General features: G+C 41.8%; 1 protein-coding gene across 1 annotated transcript in view; it reads right to left on the bottom strand.

Moving 5' to 3' along the window:
• Positions 1 to 8,644: 8,644 nt before the first annotated feature.
• PTAR1 (protein prenyltransferase alpha subunit repeat containing 1) overlaps positions 8,645 to 22,401 on the bottom strand; it is a 44,351-nt gene continuing 30,594 nt past the window's right edge. The window contains exons 6-7 of the mRNA XM_056523057.1: positions 14,707 to 14,963; positions 8,645 to 10,452 (exon numbers count right to left, since the gene is read on the bottom strand). Coding sequence (XP_056379032.1) covers positions 10,095 to 10,452; positions 14,707 to 14,963 — 615 coding nt within the window. The 3' untranslated portion in view covers positions 8,645 to 10,094. The remainder of the gene's footprint in view (positions 10,453 to 14,706; positions 14,964 to 22,401) is intronic.

A 22,401-nucleotide genomic window follows, 5' to 3' on the forward strand; every position in this document is an offset into this window, starting at 1 on the left:
GTGACCCCCGGGATCGCCGCTGCGGCACCGCGCTTTTATTACTACACAGCGAGTTCGGGGGACTGATACAGAGCGATACAGTGGACGGAGCAGCGTAATGTCATTGCTCCGCCCCTCATGACATCACAGCCCGCCCCCTTAATGCAAGTCTATGGCAGGGGGCGTGAAGACCACCACACCCCCTCCCATAGACTTGTATTGAGGGGGCTGGCCGTGACATCACGAGGGGCAGAGCCATGACGTAACTATGCTCCAACCCCTGTATCGCCCGTCATTACGCACAGAGCGAACTCGCTCTGTGCAGTAATGATAGCGCGTGCGGCAGCGGCAATCCCGGGGGTCCCCAGCAGCGGGACCCCAGCGATCTGACATCTTATCCCCTATCCTTTGGATAGGGGATAAGATGTCTAGGTGCGGAGTACCGCTTTAAGCTAACAATCGAGTTTACAAGTTTTTATAGCCTTAGCTGAATGGCAGCAGTTTTTCCAATGGTTTACAGCTTCAGTCTTGAACTATTGACCCTCCATTCCCTTCACTTATACAAGTGTCTCTAGTCCTGCAAAAAACATATTTCCTTAACCCCTTATCAGTGAGAGGCTAGGTTACCCATGGGTTCCCTGTAACAGCAGAACACAACACTATGGAAAGTATAAGTATTGCCGCTCCTAATTGTGCGTTGTGTGCCATATAGTAAAGCACATGAAAAGCATACTTCTTCACAGTCACATAACGTGTTCGTTTTGCGGTTAAGTGAGGCACTACATGCATTGGTCTTTATTCTTAAAGTAGAGAAGTCATTAATTATAACTTTTTGTGAATTGGGACATTTAAACTTGCTTTTTTTTAAATTTTTTTTTTTTTAATTCCAATCTAAATTTAGTAGGAGTCGGAGTCGGTGCATTGTTTGCCGACTCCGACTCCAGGTACCCAAAATTTCGTCCGACTCAGACTCCTCGGGTCCGACTCCACAGCCCTGCTGTGGAATATCAATATGTCCGCCATTCGTCGTCTCAAAGTCCAGCCACCACCCTTTCAGTAATGCCTGGAACTGCTCGTCTCGCACCAAACCCATAGGGAAGCGCCAGATAGAGTCTGACCCTTTCTGGACTACGTCGTTCACCTGCAGAAGCACTGGAGCATGGTCTGAGATGACCAAGTCCTCCAGAGACACATGGTGCACCCTGGGGAGAAGGGAGGTCGAGGTGAAAAAATAATCCAGTCTCGACCAGGAGTCATGGGCATAAGAATAATGGCTAAAATCCCTCTCCTCAGGATGGACCATGCGCCAGACATCCACCATCCCTGTCTGGGATGCCCATGCATCAAGTAATAGGTCATATGGGCGCGTAGGGATCCGTCTGTCATGATTAGAGCGCCTGTCTTCTGCCGGGCACATTGTGGCATTGAAGCCACCCCCAACTAGTATATGTCCCCCTAGGCATGTCATCGTACGTTGTGCAAGGGCGGTAAAATAGGAGCCATCGTCCCCATTGGGGCCATAAGCATTGAGAATCCAAAAGTCCCCAGACGGTGTTTTTATGTGTATTTTGCAAAGGTGACCCTCCGAGTCTTTATGCACGTGTAAGAGCTCATAAGTGAAGGACTTGTGGAATAGGATTATGACCCCCACCTTGTGCTGCACCGCTGGTGATCCCTCTACCCTACCTACCCACCATTTGCGCAAGCGGAAGAAGTCGGCCTCCTGCAAGTGAGTCTCCTGCAGGAGGGCGACATCAGGAGAGAAAGTATTCAAATGCCGTAGAACCAGACTGCGCTTCACAGGGGACCGAAGTCCCTTAACATTCCAGGTAATTATTTTCATAAAGTAACAGCCTAAAGAAATGTAACAGTGTAATCACATGAAGATCTGCAAAAACTTGACCACCTTTGGGGCAAAGCACATGAGATAACGACCCTAAATCCCAACCATCCCCCCTCCCCCCAACAACATCCCACACAAGGCATAAAACCATATCAGGTTCCCCATCACCTGTGAACCCCACATGTTTGGGACTATCCTTCTTCCCATGCGGAAGAGACAGACAAAACCTATGAGAGCCCCCTCTCCATCCCCACCAAGCGTTCCCAAAGACCAGAAGAGCTGAACCGTATGCAGCGTAAGATTCATTGGTAAGAGGCCCCCAACCACAACAGCAAGGCATCGTGAAAGGGAGAGCAAGTCACCTAACCTCCCATCCGCTGCCTGAACCCACCACACCCTCCCATGACTTTGGGTGCTCCCAGTATAACTCCCCCCCCCCCCCCATGGAGCACAGAAAAAACCCTGATCGACAGCCGGCACCGGCAGCTAACAGAATGCGGTACAAGGAAAAAGTTAAATTAACACGTTAGAATTATTTTTTTTCCTCTCCCCCCCCCCTTCCCATTTTGTGCAGAGTACAATGTATAACCACCCAACCCCTCCCCTATACATCCCCCTTCCTCACCCACCCCCCTCCCGCTATACATACACCTCCCCTCCACCCCCGCTGAAAGACAGCATCTCTACCCCCTCACTAATACCCCTATACAAAGGCCCCAGAAATACCACATGGTCGAGTCGGAAAAATAACCCCCCCCCTCCCACCGCAGAACTCACCCCATTAACAAATCCCCAAACAAAAACAATAAACCTGTAAGATATCCGCCAGTTCCTCAGCCAGAGGAACATCATAAGACGTCAGCGGGTCAAAAGATCAAGTGCCGGTAAGCCATCAGGAACAGTCTAGCAGAGAACGATGTATGCAAAACTGCCGTCAGAACAGTTCAGGAACAGAGTCTGCCTTTCACCTGATCCTGCGCTCCTTGGGGGGGGGGGGGGGGGGGGGGGGCGAATCCTCCGGGTCCATTGGTGAAGTCCAGGAAGAGGGGGACTGCCGTCCCGACGGATCAGACTCCAGGTCCCGTGACAAAGAGGGGGCTTGCTGCTGCCCTGTTGAGTGAACAGGGCTGCAGGGCCGGACTTGCAGGTAAGAATGAGCAGCCTTTCGAGGCCTTGTATGGAGCAGTGTAAGTCCCAAGCGAGCCATCCGGATAGAAAATGCGCAACACAGCCGGATACATAAGGGCGAATCTAATGCCTTTCCTATGGAGCGTAGCATACAGAGGGGCGAATAGCTTACGTTTTTTCGTCACCTCCGCTGAAAAATCGCCAAAGATCAGCAGCTTATGTCCCTCAAATTGTAATCCATCCCTTTAGCGCCTGAATGCGCGGAGTAGGGCGACTTTGTCAGTGAAGTCGAGATATTTCACGATGACTTGTCGCGGCCTATTGTGATGGTCTAGGCCCGGTGCCACTGAGTTGTCAGGAGCCTCCCGAAGGTCAGGGCCCACCCGGTGAGCTCTCTCCACCTTGCAGGGTCGAGGGAGTCCCAGTGCCCGCGGTAGCTGAACCTCACATATGTGGAGATTTTTGCCCGACACTGACTCCGGCAGTCCCACTATGCGGAGGTTGCTCCTCCGGGACCTATTTTCAAGGTCCCAGACCTTCTCACCGAGCCGTCGGCACTCAGTTTCCAGGTAAGTGAGCTTTGCATCCACCACGTCATTGCTATCCTCTACCAGGCCTACTCGATTTTCCACCTCTGAGAGTCGCGTCCCATGCGCCTCAGTAGTTTGGTGCAGTTGCTGTAGAGAGTCGTGCATAGTTGCCGCCACAGCCTCCTGCACTTTCGGGACCACTATCTTCGCCACCTCTGCCGCCAGTTTCGAGTAGTCAATAGTAGGAAAGTCAGGCATTTCGGGCCCGGTCAGGGAACCTCTATCAGAGAGTGCCGGGGAGGCCGCCCTGCTCAACGGCCATGTTGGATTTGTTGTAGCGTCTCCCCGGAGTCCGGCTCGAGGTCTGTGACTGCGAACTTCGGTTCGTTCGGACTAAATAACGATCCATGCAAGTGTACCTCGGCTCCCGTGGCAGATGAGGAGTCCGGTACTGTTCAATATGCGGGTGAATGTTGCGGTAACACGAGGGTCAGGAGAGGAGCTCACACTAGTGCGTCTCTACTGCATGGCGCCGGAACCGGAAGTCTACTTTTATTTTTTATTACATCATTTTATTTAGAAAATGGGGGGAATTAAAACTTATCAGGGGAGAGGCTTATTTTTTACACTTAGGGGGCTATACTATGCAATCTTCTGATTACATATACTGATCAATGCTATGCCATAGCATAGATCAGTGTTATTGGTGCTCTGCTGTTCCAGCCTGCATGGCAGGCTTGGAGCAATAGAACACCGATCAGATGGCGAGGAGTCAGGTAAGTGCCGCCTCGCCGTCCTCCCAGCTGATCGGGACATCGCGATTTCCCAATCAGCTCCGCTGAGCTGCCAGGATTCTTTCACTTTCATTTTAGATGCCACGATCAACCCCCATATCCTCAAATCATGACCTGTTGGGGCTACTTTGAAGGCTGTGCTTGAGAAACACTGCATTGGCGGGATATTTGACATTTTACTGTGAGGCACCATAAACATGTTCTTGCAACATGTCTTTTAGATGGCGGCCTTTTGCATTTACTCTGAAAAGAATACATAATACACAACCCATTTTGTATTCAAAATATTGAGTTTTATTAATTTTAAGTCCGTTCCAGCAGTAGTACCTGTTACTTTAGGCTACAACAATCCCCTGGCTGCCTATGTAAAATGTAGCCCAAGTACAATGACTGCTTCTATGTCTGTATAGGCAACAGGGGAATAACTGGATAGCACAGATGATAGGTGATAGCAAAGATTGCACAGTGGACAGTCTTTTTGGAAATAACGATCTGCCAAAATGTTCTTCAAAATTTTGTCCTGGGATTACAAGGGTATGTATTTAAAGCGTTCTTTTCAGGACAAGCTGCCTTGTGTGTATATGAGGAAAAACATTCTTTCTGGCCAATATATATATATATATATATATATATATATATATATATATATATATATATATATATATATTATGGCATTTTTCAACAGATTACTGCTCTGCAGGCTTCATCTCTAATTTACAGTTGTCCTAGAACTGGTGGGCGGAACCCCCTCCTCCTCCTTCATAGACTTGTGTTGCACTTAGGACAAAGATTTCAGAGAAGCTTTGAGCAGCAAGAGGGAGGGGTGGAAGTTTGATAAGAGGATAAAGAAGCATTTCTGCCTAATAAGATATACTATAAAATTTCTTATATTCACTTTTACTATTGATCTATGCAAAGTTTGTTCAAAGAACAGTGCCTATTTAACAATATAACTCAATGTATTATTTTCTTTGCTAGAAGTGGAAACAAACATGCACCATCATAATGTTTCTTTTGGTATACTCTCAACAATTCATTACTATCTCTATCCTGTTCTGTCCCATTTGCTCTATCCAAACTCCATTGTTAGTACTCCAGATTAACCCCTTAGTGACACTGGATGTACATACGCTCCTGTTGTATGAAGCATGCTCAGGAGCTGAGCACACATCATACACGCTCGGCTGCTCAGTTATACAATAGAAGCCACGTGACTAATCTGCACCTTTCATCACTGCCACCCACCAACTGCTTTGGCAGAAAGATATACTCTACCACTAAAAGACTTCCTTTGTGTACAGATCCCCGACTCTGTTGGCCTGTTGCAAGACAGTGGCTGTGGGTTTGGCTAAAGCAGGGCTACCATCAAGACTGCAGGACAACGAAGATTAAGCAGTGCATAAAAACTTTTCATGTTCCTCGGCTCTTAGATAAAAGAATAAAACCTTTTCGTCCACAGGATGGAGTACTCCTATGCTGGTATGAACTTTGCACAGAACATTTGTTCAGTGAATTTTCTCTACAGAATTGAGACACAACATCTTTGCATGGTTTATATGTAATATTTATTTTCAGGTAACCAGTGATTGGCAATTTTATCAAGGGGTCACAGACCCTCATAACGGTTAGTATTTTATAAGTCTATGCTGTTTCCTCAACGCAAGGGCCACATATATGCTCATTCTTTATTCCCCAATCACCCTTACGTCACTTCACTACACAACGTGAGACATCTTATGATCAACTGCTAAATTTGTTACCCGCATGGCATCAAGACAGATACCAATTGCTGTTGACTTGTACAATACCAAAACCTAGCTTCTATATTGCCAGAAAAATACTGGAAATATAACAATAACATCTAATGAATCTTTGCCGGAGACATATAAATGACTACGGCTGATGTCAATTGCCCTTTGACAGAGGAAAAATTCCTTTCCAACTCCAATATGGCGATCAGAATAAATCTCTGGATCAACACTCTATCCCTCGTAAATCTAGTATCCATAACCTGTAATATATTTTTCCAGAAAAACATCCAGGCCCTCTTTGAACTTGTTTATTGAGTCAGACATCACTACATCATGTGGCAGAACGTTCTATAGTCTCACTGCTCTTACAGTAAAGAATCTCTGTCTGTGATGATGGGGAGACCTTTCTACTAACAGTAGAGGATGCCCCCTTTCATGGTTACCGTCCTAGATATAAAAAGATCACCTTATTTCCAAGTGACACCCTTTTAGCACAATAGAATTTGTATGTCATAACCAAAGAGATCAAACAAATTTTTTGATATTTGCCTTTTTCTTACATAATATGAAGGAACAGGAAGAATATCTAGTAAAGTGGCTTTTCACACATTTAACCTCTTAAGGATGCAGGGAGTACATGTACACCCTGCGCACGGTCCCGGTATTTAAAACGGGGTCACGCCGTGACCCCGCATCATACCAGGTCGGTCCCGGCTGCTAATGATAGCCGGGACCCTGGGTTAATATTGCGCAGCACATATTGTTGTGCCAAGCGCTATTAACCCTTCAGACGCAGCGATCAAAGTTGATCGCCGTGTCCAAAACGAAAGTAAAAGCTTCCCGGCAGCTCAGTCGGGCTGATCAGGACTATCGCGATAAAATCGCAATGTCCCGATCAGCTAGGATGCGAGTGGAGGGCCCCCTTACCTTGCTCCGTCATGTCCGATCGGCGTTTGATTGCTCCATGCCTGAGCTTCAGGCTTGCGCAATCGAGCCCCTAGAATGCTGATCCATGAAAAGCTATGGCTTTGCAGGGATCAGGGTAAAAGATCAGTGTGTGCAGTGTTATAGCCCTCTATGGGCACTGCAAAAAAAAAAAAGTGGGGAAAAAAAAGTTAATAAAAAGGTCATTTAACCCCTTCTCTAATAAAAGTTTGAATCACCCCCCTTTTCAAATAAAAAAAAACAAAAAACTGTGTAAATAAAAAAAATAAAAATGTGGTATCGCCGCATGCGGAAATGTCCAAACTATATAAATATATCGTTAATTAAACCGCACAGTCAATGGCGTACGCGCAAAAAAATTCCAGAAGCCAAAAGTCCAAAATAGCATATCTTTGGTCACTTTTTATATCATGAAAAAATGAATGAAAAGCAATCAAGAAGCCCGATAAATACAAAAATGGTACCGATAAAAACTTCAGAACACGCCGCAAAAAATGAGCCCTCATATTGGCCCGTATGCGGAAAATTAAAAAAGTTATATGAGAATTTTTAACATATAAATTTTCCTGCATGTACTTACGTACGACAAGATCAAACCTATATAAGTAGGGTATCATTTTAATTGTATGGACCTACAGAATAAAGATAAGTTGTCATTTTTACTGAAAAATGTACTGTGTAGAAACGGAAGCCCCGTTTTTTTTCTTCAATTTTGTCACACAATGAATTTATTTTCTTTCCGTTTCACCGTGGATTTTTTGGTAAAATTACTAATGTAACTGCAAAGTAGAATTGGTGGAGCAAAAAATAAGCCGCCATATGGACTTTTAGGTGCTAAATTGAAAGCGTTAGGATTTTTAGAAGGTGATGAGGAAAAAATGAAAATGCAAAAATGGAAAAAACGCTGAGTCCTTAAGGGGCCAACACTCTGACTCGTATAACTCAAATAACTGGTCCTTTCAAAAAAAGAAATGAATGAATAAAGGAAAAAAAATGGTTAAAGCTGCCTTGGCATTTCTATAAACAGCAGCTTTTTGACTACAGACTGAATAAAGCAGAGTTGCAGGTCTAGGACACCACTTTGCCTCAGATCTTTATTCTAGTGATTGGTGGGGTCCTACCACTAGACACTGGACCCCATACCAATTAGCATATAATGGCATATACTTGAGATAGGTTATGTCTTAAAATAGAAAAGGTTATTCAATCCCAGCCATAGGGCTGAGCAGACTAAGGAAAAAAAACAGTGTACAAATGCTACTTTAACGGTCTATTCACATGTACAGTATTCTGCGCAGATTTGATGCGCAGGATTTTCTGCTGCAGATTTCAATGTAAACTGAATGACTGAACACGCTGCGGATTCGCTGCTGAAGGACCGCTTTATGCTGCCTTTACAGGTGCCTGCTCGGAGCGGCAATACGCCACTACAAGCAGACACACTGAAGCGATGTGCGAGTCTGAGCGCATGCGCGGTGTACTCACACACATTGCGGCCCCTCCTCCTGCTCCATAAGCTACGCCTAGAGTTGCCGCAATGCACGAGTATACTGCGCATGCACACGGCAACTCGCACATCGCAGGGTGTCTGCTGGCAGGCACCTGTAAAGGCAGCATACAGCGGTACTTCAGCGGCGGATCTGCAGCATAATATGCGCTGGGGATCCGCTCGTGTGAACGTACCCTAAAGCTGACAAAGAGTTCAAGGATAGACAGTGTTCACTGTTCGTGGGAAAACATTACCCATAAGCAGCCATAGTTTCTTGGGAAGCGCGGCTATAAAAGTCCTCTTAAAGGTCATGAATGGAGACTCATAACTGCAGGAAGCAAGTCACACATGAAAGATCTATAGGTTTAATATATCAAGAAACAGTTTTATTAAACCAGCTTACAGATATATGAGAGCAATAGTTAGCATTGTGCTAAATATGAAACCATTTATTTTCCCTAATTTAGTGAGTGTCCCTTTATGCCTCTTAAATAACAGATAAAAACTTGAAAATGATCCACACCAATCCCTGTTCAATAATTAAGTGTGTACTAACATTTCACTATATTACTGGTTGTTAATATTTCCAAGCAGTAAGATGCTGGCATCCTATGGCTTTCCAGCTGTTGGGATATTGAAATTCTCAAAATGGTTTGCATGGCATACTGGGAGTTGAATTCTTGTGGCAGCTGGAAAGCCACAGGTTGTCCATTCCCATTTCTGGCTATGTGTAAATGCATACAAGATGGGACTATAAAACATCTGCAAAGGTTTGTGTATGAAGGTGTTTAGAACTAATACTAAATGTCAGGGGCGCACAGCTTGGTGTTAAAGGTAATCTAGAACAGTTCTATGAGCTCGGGATTTTGGGGAGGGAATGATAGTGGACACAAAGAAGCCTTAAAAAGCAACAAGACAGCCCTGATTTAAAACTTCCTGTAAGATATGAATGTGTTGTCAATGTTTTTATATACATTGCTTGAAATGTAAAAAATAAAGCTCATGTGTGTCAGTCATTCATTCATATAAGCTGAAAGGAGATCACAACATGGTGGCTTTCACCAACACCATTAGAAATGTAGCTTCCTATGGCCGCCTTGTCATTCTAGGTGGTGTGCTGAAGTCCTCGCAATACACTCCCTTGGCTCCAAGCTTCCAGATGCTTTGTTTATCCAATGGCTCTATTATGTTTATCTATTATGTTTTTATTTCAGCAAAATTAAAGGTTACAGCACAGAGACATGTTGGAGGATTAAAATAGTCATAAAAACCTCTTCTGTTAATAATCCAATGGGGAAAATTGTAACTCTTACCTAAAATTTTCAAGTATCCATTTTCGATCCCTAACATCCAAACTAAAATAGATATTGACTTGTAACAGGTTGAAATGACTTTGCCATAATGAACAGTTCAAAAACAGTTCATAAAAATGTGCAAGTGCTTAAAAGGAAATCTTACTGCTCTACCATTGGGTGTTAAGTTAAATAAAAATGGAAACAAAATAAATATAAATTAATCTTGCTGCAGTCTTATTGTGTCAGAGGAGCATGGTTCATGCACTCTGGAACTATGTCAATGCTAAAGAAAAGAAAATATTGCACCATAAGTAATCCATACATAATGGAGTGAGAAATGTTAGTGACCTAGCAAGGACTGCAGCCATTTTCTGTATGAAGCAGCAAACCTGGACTGCTCAGCATTTCGGCAGCTGGATAGGATACAACTAATGAACCTGAGCTCGGATTTGTAGATAAGGGAGTCCTGGGCAGGAGCACGTTTTAGACGTTTAGTTTCTTGGGTATAGCTCTGCTTGCTTGTATCACATACTCTATCAACATCCATAGTGTTTGTATGAAAACCCAGAAAATCAGTGCAGAGGTGCTGGCATTCATTTCCTGCACTACCAGCAGCTGTGTCCACACTGGGGACTTGTGGGGGTTCCATGTGAGGCTCTTTGTTGTGCAGTTGGTGAAGCAAGGTAAGTACATGACGCCTAGAAAGAAAGTATAAAAAAAAAAAAAAAAGACTTAAGTTATTATCTATAAATTCTGTACCAATCAAAGTCCTAATTTATCTTTAAAGTGGACTGAGTTCCGCTTGGTCTGCACACACTCAATATACAACATTGTGGTTGCTGGAAGCTACCACTAGGGGGAGATCACTAAATACTGTTTAAATTAATTGCCAGGATGCAGATTAACAACATTGGATGAGTCATTCAGAATTAGATACACTTGGATCTCTGACAAGCATAAGCAATTGATTTTTCCATGCAAAATAGAATACAGAAATTGGGGGCTCAGAGTCGTGAATATTAGGATAAAGTATGTTTATTTCAGTATATCATGTATAAAGTTGGTATACTTGTGAACTGTGAATCACAGGGCCCTTGTGAATCAACAGAAACACAAAATGGTTGTTCAATGGTTAATACAATAAAATTAAAATCATGGCAAATAAAAAGGGTTCTTACAATGAAATATGGCTTTTAAAACACATAAAATAATCCTTTAAATAAGTGTCCACACATCTATAGGAATGAAAGCAATGGTTTAGCGATTTGTAAAAATGCAGTGATTTCTCTGAATAGTAAAGGTCTTGAATAAAGAATGCATCATATGTTTAGCTGCTGAGGAAAGGTCCTAAGGAGGACCTGAAACGCGTCCAGCTTCAACCACAAACAATCCAAGTGCCACATCAACCTTTTCCACAAGAATACAACAGAGAACCGCTGCAGTATCCATGGACTGAGCCCACTGCTGCTTCTGCACATCTGAGACGGCAGAGTCTCTAGCAGCGCACCCTCTGCCCAGGGACCGGGACTCGTCCAGCTATCAGTGCAATCTACAGAAGGTACCCATTCTGACTACACTTCTAAAGCGCTGTTCTTATTGAACTTAACACTGCCGCTGCACAATTGGGAGACGGCTGTGTCTCCAACAGCGAGCCCTATGCATAGAGGATCCAGATTTGTTGCCTCTAACTAACCTTGCACAAATCGCTGCATTCTTTATTCAAGACATTTACTATTCATTCTAACTGGATACAAGATAATTGAGGAAATAGCGAACCAAGACTATCAGAGACATCACTGCATTTTTACAAATCGCTAAACCATTGCTTTCATTCCTATAGATGTGTGGACACTTATTTAAAGGATTATTTTATGTGTTTTAAAAGCCATATTTTATTGTAAGAACCCTTTTTATTTGCCATGATTTTAATTTTATTGTATTAACCATTGAACAACCATTTTGTGTTTCTGTTGATTCACAAGGGCCCTGTGATTGACAGTTCACAAGTATACAAACTTTATACATTATATACTGAAATAAACATACGTTATCCTAATATTCACGACTCTGAGCCCCAATTTCTGGATTATATTTCACATTTTTTGGCACCGTGGGTATAGGTGTTATTTGGGCAGAACGAGTCTCAGGTTGCCAGGTCAATAGGAGCCTCTCTACCACTCTTTTTTTTTCTTGTTAGATTTTTCCATGCAGTTGGTTGTAGTATTTGCTCAAATCCTATCTGAATTAATATATAAATCCAGCATAATATGAAGATAATGGCCCTCATTTACTAAGAATGGAGTGTAGGTTTCTTTGTGGGTTTTAATTCCCTACAATTTATTTTTCATGGTATTTACTAAGGCTTCCCTACATTTTCCACTTTCCCTACACTTTGCTTTTTTTACACATGTTATGATCTGTAGGGTTTTCCTCAGCTGAAATCCACCACATGTTGGGTTTTTGTGAAAATGTCGGGGACAAGCCCCTTTTCAGAGACCACGCCCCCTTTTCACAGCGGCCATGCCCCCTTTTCGGGTTTTCTTAGGAAAATGGAGAGTTAGTCGGGTTTTTTCAATCCTGGCGCAGATTCTGGCGCAGACAGAATTTGTGGCGCAGATTCTGGCGCAGACAGAATTTCTGGCGCACAACCCGACAAAACATGTTGTGTTTGCAATAGTAAATGAGGGCCAATATGTACAAGTTAACAACATTTGGATTATAGCACCAAGTAGGTATATTTTCTATTCCTGCCAGTCCTACAAAATAAGTATTTTCTACATTGTTCTGGTTTGGTATAATCTGGATAGAATCCAGCCAAAGGCAATGCAAACTTTATTCATGGAAACCAGAAATGCTCAATACTAAACCTATGAATAACAAAAAAAAGAAATAAAATAAATGTAATACATATTACATCTCTCATACTTGAAGCCACATATTGTTTGATTTTACTGTCCTGCATATGAGTGTGGCTCTTCAGCCAGAGGCGTATTCCAGGAATAAACCTCTGCTGTTGTGTTCTAGCAGAAACAACTGGTTGTGCTGGTCACATTGTCAGGGCAGTGAGCTGGGAATGATTGCTGCGGAGCTGCTGGGGAGCCATCTGCTTACACAGATAACGATAACTTTTCTATGTTAATGCCAGCCTAACACTGAGGACATTGACAGGACAATAAATTGCTAGGTTATAAACTCTTTCGCTCCTGGACTACTCCACGGTGTTTCATGGAGAAAGAAAGATTTACAGGTTTGTTTGTTGGAAAAGCAAGCAGACCTGTAACAGTGAGTGCACCATTTGTCGCTATACAGCAAAGCACTGCTTTATATTCCGTAGGCAGTTCTAAAACACTATAGGATACACAGCCCTTAAAGGGGTTATCCAGGAAAAAAATAATGTTTTTTATATATCAACTGGCCCCAGAAAGTTAAACAGATTTGTAAATTACTTCTATAAAAAAATCTTAATCTTTCCAGTACTTATGAGCTGCTGAAGTTGAGTTGTTCTTTTCTGTCTAAGTGCTCTCTAATGACACCTGTCTGAGAACTGCCCAGAGTAGAAGCAAATCCCCATAGTAAACCTATTCTACTCTGTGCAGTTCCCGAGATGAGCAGAGATGTCAGCAGAGAGCACTGTTGTCAGACAGAAAAGAACAACTTAACTTCAGCAGCTGATAATTTTTGGAAGGATTAAGATTTTTTAATAGAAGTAATTTACAAATCTGTTTAACTTTCTGGAGCCAGTTGATTATATATATACATATACATATATATATATATATATATATATATATATATATATATATATATATATATATATATACATATATATATATATATATATATGTTTTTTCCTGGAATACCCTTTAAGCTACATATAGAAAACCTTATAGTCCTATTGAATCCCCCTACCCCCACAATAAAAAACCAAAACTAGATTTTATCCCTCCTTACTGACCAGCCTTTTAGGGCATTAAAGGAGAACTCAGACGGGAGAAGGTTTATTTTTTAAATATGGAAAAGACAATAGAAAAAGTCTTTGGCACTCACCTAATAAAACAATAACTTTATTTCAACACTTTAAAAATCATCTGGCTGCAGGCAGGTAGGGATGAACAGAAACTGCCGGGTGGGTGATGGCGACAGGCTTGTTTTGCGGTCTCCCACAAAACAAAAAAATCATTTTTATTTCTCAGCTGACAAATCTATATGGGGGCTTGTTTTTGGCATACGGCTTTGGTAGTATTTTAAGGGTGTAAACTATGAGTTTTTGATAATTTTCTATGCCATTTATTGCATTGTGGATGGACAAAACACAGCAAAATTACAGCAAGCTGTGTGAGATAAATGTGATAATCGTATAGCTTGATTCATTAAAGATTCCACTGTACCAATTACTGTATTATATTGCACTGTACGATGCATTAGGCTATAGGATGCCCCGAGGTTTAGACAAATAGTTTTGAGAGATATTCATCTAGACCAGTGGTCTCCAATATGCAGACCTCCAGATGTTGCAAAACTACAACTCCCAGCATGCCCCAACAGCCGTTGTCCGGGCATGCTGGGAGTTGTAGTTTTGCAACATCTGGAGGTCCGCAGGTTGGAGACCACTGGTCTAGACCCTATGCTGGGACCAGAGAGGGAGGTAAAATCTTTAGCACTATAATGCAGTCACTGTAAAATGGGCAGATAGATACCAGGCTTTACACCAGTGTTTTTCAAAAAGCGTGTCTCCAGCTGTTGCAAAACTAGAACTCCGAGCATGCCTGGAAAGCCTTTGGTATTGTGAATGCCATAAAAAGCTGTATGTACTGTATGTAAAACCAACTTAAAATGTGGATCAAAGATCTCAAAGTCGTATGCCCCTTTTTCACCATAATCGAGGTAAAACAGTATTTATGGGACATCTTGAATGCCACAAAATGTAAAAGACAAAGACAGAGTTAACCCACCTGTGACACCACAGTGCTTCATGTCCAGGGTAAGACTCTATAAGATCGCTACTAAGTTCCAGTTCTTCTTCTATGAAAAGGGGGAGATCCAGCCTCGGAGCCTCCTCTTCTCTGGGAACACTGCTTGAGCTTTCACAGTCTGCTCGTGCTTGGGACAGTAAAGACTTCAGCAAGAACTGACGATAATGGAAACCACTGTGGTCTGACACATGCATGGAGACCCAGTGCTTTGTGAAAGACAACTCATCTATTAGGAGCTGAAAACAAGAAAAAGAAATGATTGTTTATTTCTTGCAGATTCTTAATTGAGGGATTTAAATATAGGATCCCAATGGCTGAATGGGATGCAGAGTGGTTGTCTCCCTCAGTGCATGCTGAGAACAAATAGGATGCAGAACTCACACACAGACATCTTTTTTATATCAGGAAATGGCCAACAACAGGTTACAATGGCAGCCATCCACACATACAAAAGGACCTTTAAGGCTCATTACTAATGGAATCATTCACTTCAATTGCTCTTTCGTCATGTTGGTTAAAGGGGTACTCCGGTGAAAACCTTTTTTCTTTTAAATCAACTGGTGGCAGAAAGTTAAACATATTTTTTAATTACTTCTATTAAAAAATCTTAATCCTTCCTGTACTTATTAGCTGCTGAATACTACAGAGGAAATTATTTTCTTTTTGGATGCTCTCTGATGACATCATGAGCACAGTTCTCTCTGCTGACGTTATTATAATAATAATAATAATAACGCTTTATTTATTGTTGTCCTTAGTGGGATTTGAACCCAAGTCCCCAGCACTGCAAGGCAGCAGTGCTAACCACTGAGCCACCATGCTGCCCTTAGCATACATCTGCTATGCATGGTTGCTAAAATGGACAGAGATGTCAGCAGAGAGCACTGTGCTCGTGATGTCATCAGTGTTCCAAAAAGAAAGGAATTTCCTCTGTAGCATTCAGCACTAATAAGTACTGGAAGGATTAAGATTTTTTTAATAGAAGTAATTTACAAATATGTTTAACTTTCTGCCACCAGTTGATTTAAAGGAAAAAAGGTTTTCACCGAAGTACCCCTTTAAGGGCGGTTTTATTTATTATACTAGATCGGTATAAACAGATGATGCATAGTGCCTGGAGCTCCCTAGAAAAAGGCTCTCTACAAATATACTTTAGTGTGCAGTCTTGTATAGACTGACCAAATGTGTCCAATTTAATACAAGTCAGTCTACACAGAAATACCTATGTAAATAGCTATAATAAGTGTTAGTGCCAGCCATAAACTACCCATATTTTAAAAGATAAACATTTTATATGGATGAATCTACTAGAATCAATCAATATTGTCAGTGTTCTAATCTTAAAGGGGTACTCTGCCCCTAGAGATCTTATCCCCTATCCAAAGGCGATCTTCCTGCTGCACGCTGCGTTTGTTTAGAGCGTAGGGTGCAGCGCCGGAGGCTGGTGAAGTCACGAGCATTCCCCGTTCGTGACGTCACGGCCACGCCCCCTCAATGTAAGTCTGCCAGGGGGCGTGACGGCTGTCACCCCCCTCCCTTAGACTTGCATTGAGGCGGCGTGGCCGTGATGTCACAAGTGGGGTGTGGCCCTCCACCCCGCCTTTTCAGTCATCCCGCACGGAGCGAAGTTCACTCCATGCACTGGATGTCTGGGGTGCCGTAACAGAGATCGGGGTCCTTTGGATGGGGATAAGATGTCTAGGGGCGGTGTATCCCTTTAAGGGTACATTCACATGTATAGGATCTGCTGCATATTTTGTGCAGCTAATATAGCCACACATTGAAGTTAATGGATAGAAAAATCAGCTGCACAAAATATGCAGCAAATCCTGTACGTGTGAACGCACCATAAGGGTGCGTTCACACGTGCATTTTCTGCTGCAGATTTTGCTACCCATTGAAGTCAATGGGCAGCAAAATCTGTTGAAGCAGATCTGCAGCCGAAAATACGCTCGGGTGAACGCACACTAAGGGTGAAGGATACAGATCAGTGAAAAAAAAACCGTAAGGCCTATTTCAGGCAGGCATAATACAGCCATGTTTTGTGTCTGTGTTATCACTACAAGACCAAACCTGATCGCATTTATGATGAACACTTGGCCACTAGCCACTGCTTAAAGGAAATCTGTCACCAGTTTCCCCTGCACTAACAGGTGACACTGATGACAACGGTACTTACCTTATCCCGTTCTGTGGCGGGGAAACTTCGGTAATTTCCTCCGTTAGCTCCAGTCCCAGCAGCCGGCTTGGGACACGGGCAGAGCTTACTGAAGTCACCGCTGCTGCTAGACCCTGCAGAGAGCAGCAGCAGCGGCTTGGGGCATGGGCGGAGCTTAGTGACGTCACCGCTGATGCTCCCTGCTGGGTCCCGCTGTGAGAGAACAGCAGCAGTGACGTCAATAAGCTCCGCCCGTGCCCCAAGCCGGGCCTGGAGCGGAGATTAATGGTGGAGATTACCAAAGATCCCCGCCACGGAACGGGACAAGGCGAGTACCGTTGTCATCAGGGTCACCTGCTCTATCAATACCGACAGGATAGTGCAGATGTTCTTTAAAGCAGCTAATCCAGATCCCGTCTGCAGATAAGGGAATGCATGCAGCAGCATCATTATTAAGTTATTAAGTAATTTTACTAGAATAAGGACAATCCCATTACTCATTGTATAAGATACACAGATCAGCCATAACATTAAAAACAACGGACAGGTGAAGTGAATAACATTGATTATCTAGTGGCACAATGGCGCCTGTGAAGAAATGGGATAAATTAGGCAGCTATTGAAGTTATTCAAGTTATTGTCAGTTATTGAAGTTAATTTATTGGAAGCAAGAAGAATTGGCAAGTGTAAGGGTCTGAGTAGTTGAAAAATTGGACCATGTTGCAAAGGAAAAAAAGTGTCCTGGTCAAAATAACATTTTCTTTAACATCAGGAATACAATATCACCAAGACGCAATATGGGGAGAAGACAAGCCGGCTGAGTCGGTGTAATGCTCTGGGCAATGGTCTACCTGAGGTGCTCGCTAACTGGCATTCATGCAGAAGTAACACCTACACAAACATTGTTGTACACTAAGTACCATCCTTCCTGGCAACAATATTCTCTAATATTAGTGGCCTCCTTGAGCAGGATAATAAGATACCATTTCACCATTTTTTTTTATTTTATAGCACTATTCTATATACACGCCCCATATATTAGAGCTCTATCGTGCTTTTCATTTTTAACTCCGGTACTTTACATGTAGGGCTCAGTCCGTGTAAGGAACTTTCTGAAGCAGGAGAGGTATGCTATTTGCATTTACTCCACCTCTGGACAGTTTCTGTGTAACTATCTGGCACTAGTTAATTTAAAAATGTTTTTTCCTCCAGAATACCCCTTTAAGAAATGTACAGCAAGTGAGTTATGCCCGTTCAGAACTTTCATTTCTCTTTACTGCTATTAAGCTTATGGCGATCAGCCAAATGCATCAGCCCCATATGTGAACTACCTAAGATACAACAGGACGCCTTCAGAGGTTTTGCCTTTAACCCCTTAAGGACGCAGGACGTAAATGTACGTCCTGGTGAGGTGGTACTTAACGCACCAGGACGTACATTTACGTCCTGTGCATAACCGCGGGCATCGGAGCGATGCCCGTGTCATGCGCGGCTGATCCCAGCTGCTGATCGCAGCCAGGGACCCGCCGGCAATGGCCGACGCCCGCGATCTCCATTAACCCCTCAGGTGCCGGGATCAATACAGATCCCGGCATCTGCGGCAGTGCACGATTTGAATGAATGATCGGATCGCCCGCAGCGCTGCTGCGGGGATCCGATCATTCATAACGCCGCACGGAGATCCCCTCACCTTCCGGCTCCCGGCGTCTCCTGCTCTGGTCTGTGATCGAGCAGAAGATCACCGAAAACACTGATCTGTTCTATGTCCTATACATAGAACAGATCAGTATTAGCAATCATGGTATTGCTATGAATAGTCCCCTATGGGGACTATTCAAGTGTAAAAAAAAATGTAAAAGTAAAAAAAAAGTGAAAAATCCCCTCCCCCAATAAAAAAGTAAAACGTCCGTTTTTTCCTATTTTACCCCCAAAAAGCGAAAAAAAAATTTTATAGACATATTTGGTATCGCCGCGTGCGTAAATGTCCGAACTATTAAAATAAAATGTTAATGGATCCCGTACGGTGAACGAAAAAAAAAAAAAGGACAAAATTCCTACTTTTTTAATACATTTTATTAAAAAAAAATTATAAAAAAATTAATTAAAAGTTTTTTATATGCAAATGTGGTATCAAAAAAAGTACAGATCATGGCGCAAAAAATGAGCCCCCATACCGCCGCTTATACGGAAAAATAAAAAAGTTAGAGGTCATCAAAATAAAGGGATTATAAACGTACTAATTTGGTTAAAAAAGTTTGTGATTTTTTTTTAAGCGCAACAATAATATAAAAGTATGTAATTGGTATCATTTTAATCGTATTGACCCTCAGAATAAAGAACACGTCATTTTTTACCGTAAATTGTACGGCGTGAAAACGAAACCTTCCAAAATTAGCAAAATTGCGTTTTTCGTTTAAATTTCCCCACAAAAATAGTGTTTTTTGGTTGCGCCATACATTTTATGATATAATGAGTGATGTCATTACAAAGGACAACTGGTCGCGCAAAAAACAAGCCCTCATACTAGTCTGTGGATGAAAATATAAAAGAGTTATGATTTTTAGAAGGCGAGGAGGAAAAAATGAAAACGTAAAAATTAAATTGTCTGAGTCCTTAAGGCCAAAATGGGCTGAGTCCTTAAGGGGTTAAAGGGGTACTCCGGTGGAAAACAATTTTTTTTTTTCAAATCAACTGGTGCCAGAAAATTAAACAGATTTGAAATTACTTCTATTAAAAAATCTTTACCCTTCTAGTACTTATCAGCTGCTGTATACTACAGAGGAAGTTCTTTTCGAATTTCTTTTATGCCTGACCACAGTGCTCTCTCTGCTGACACCTCTGTCCATGTCAGGAACTGTCCAGAGCAGAATAGGTTTGCTATGGGGATTTGCTCCTACTCTGGACAGTTCCTGACATGGACAGAGGAGTCAGCAGAGAGCACTGTGGTCAGACAAAAAAAATTCAAAAAGAAAAGAACTTTCTCTGAAGCATACAGCAGCTGATAAGAACTGGAAGGGTTAAGATTTTTTAAGAAAAGCAATTTACAAATCTGTTTTAACTTTCTTGAGCCAGTTGATCTGATAAAAAATGTTTTCCACCGGAGTACTCCTTTAAGGTCCTATTTTGGTGGAAAATGGGAACTACACAATATAAGACAGATGGTGTTAATATTATGGCTATTTGATGCTTATGGACCCGTGTTATTTAGCTGAAAACAAAATATTGATTTGACAAACACTAAGGTAAGAAAGCAGTCATTGTACCAATTTGTAGTAATATCTCACAATATACAATGGGGATTTAATAGTGGATAAAGCACACAATGCTTCTGATTCGAGAAATCCTATCCCAGAGGAGGGAACTAAAACAGTTTCCATTACTTTTATCTTTAAGTGTCAAATATTTTCTCTCTTTCAGTAATATATTTTTAATTTTCTTAGACACTTTGTATAGCAAACCTTTTAACGTCTCAAGAGAATTTGCACACTCATCAAAAGAAGAGAATTTCTATACAGCAAAAGAAAAAGTAGTAGCCTTTGTCTAGAACTGCAAAAAGATAGGACACATATGATGGTTTCTCACTTAAAAAAAAAAAAAAAAAAGAGGGAGAGAAAAAGAATTCTATTGAAAAAGCCAAATGCAGGGCACATACATATAAAAGTAATGTGTGAATTCATTTTACACCCTTGCCAATAATCCTCATGGGCATCAAAGGTAGTCTCCGAGGTCTACTGAATAGTCGCACGCCAACGTACGGATTAACATTGAGGAACATTAATGAAGTTTTATGACTCATACTGATATAGCTTTGAATAATTCATATATATGTAATAGTTATATATATATAATAGAATATAATAGTCTCAAATAATAATTGAATCGTTCTGAATGATTTTGTTCTGCCAGTATTAAAAAGGTTAAAATTAACAGTTCAGAAGGTGGTTCTTCTGTGTCAGATATATCCATGTTTAAACGGGTTATCCAGGAAAAAACTTTTTTTTATATATCAACTGGCTCCAGAAAGTTAAACAGATTTGTAAATTACTTCTATAAAAAAAATCTTAATCCTTTCAGTACTTATGAGCTTCTGAAGTTAAGGTTGTTCTTTTCTGTCTAAGTGCTCTCTGATGACACGTGTCTCGGGAACTGCCCAGTTTAGAAGCAAATCCCCATAGCAAACCTCTTCTAAACTGGGCGGTTCCCTAGACACGTGTCATCAGAGAGCACTTAGACAGAAAAGAACAACCTTAACTTCAGAAGCTCATAAGTACTGGAAGGATTAAAAAAAATTTAATAGAAGTAATTTACAAATCTGTTAAACTTTCTGGAGCCAGTTGATATATATATAAAAAGTTTTTTCCTGGAACACCCCTTTAATCTTTATTAACCCCTGCGACATGGATACTCTTTTCCTTGGATGACATTAGACACAATGAGAAAATTGACATTCTGAGCTGGAATGCCAGACACATGCAACTTCTTTAACCTCTTAAGGACGCAGCCCTTTTTCACCTTAAGGACTGAGCCCTTTTTCGCAATTCTGACCACCGTTGCTTTACGAATTTGTCAGGCCCAAGGCCTGATTATTGAATCCAAGCCATGGGTGAGGGGTCATTCAGACGGTGTATCCTTTGTTTTTGTGCATTGCATTTTATTGGGGTCTGGCTGTTTGGTATCTCCTTTGAAGTCATGCACTCTGGTCCCATCATATAATCAAACAGATAAGGGGTCAGGAAGAGAGATGTCCCACCTGGTGGGATCAGAGGGGAGGGGGGGGGGGAATGGAGTTTCCCTCCAAAGAAGCAGATAAGACTTAAAATGCTGGACTCAACTGTTGTTCAAGGCTGTGCCCAAAGCTAACAAGAGCTGGACTCTCACTGACAAGGACTGCTATATCATCATGCTGTAAGGACTTCATTTTTGCTTTCTGAACTTGTCTTGCCAAACTCTTTTATATATTTTTGTACCAGTATATCATTTGTTTCTGTATTTTTATATAGTCAGCACTGTGATACCTTTTATCAGATTAAATGTTTAATTAATCAGCTCTGGTCTTTGATCTCTAAATATATGAGCTCACCTTTCTGAAGGAGGCTCTGATAAAACATGTTTATCTAAGAGTTAATTTGGTGACTTGCTGGGACTAGTAGTGGATACCCAGAGGTCTGGTGGCCTTAACCCTTGCACCATCACACTCTCTCTAATGTCTTGGCTGGACCGATAGGGTGTGATCGTGACAGAATTAACTCAAAAACGCTTTTACCGAATATTCTGAGAATGTGTTTTCGTGACATATTCTACTTTATTTTGGTGGTAAATTTTTGGTGTTATTTGCATCCTTTTTTGGTGAAAAATCCCAAAATGTCATGAAAATTTAGCATTTTTCTAACTTTGAAGCTCTCTACTTGTAAGGAAAATGGATATTTCAAATAAATTTTATTTTTATTCATAAATACAATATGTCCACTTTATATTGGCATCATAAAAATTGACATATTTTTGTTTTTTGAAAAAAT

The sequence above is a fragment of the Hyla sarda genome, chromosome 1, assembly GCF_029499605.1.
Source record: "Hyla sarda isolate aHylSar1 chromosome 1, aHylSar1.hap1, whole genome shotgun sequence".
NCBI lineage: Eukaryota > Metazoa > Chordata > Amphibia > Anura > Hylidae > Hyla > Hyla sarda.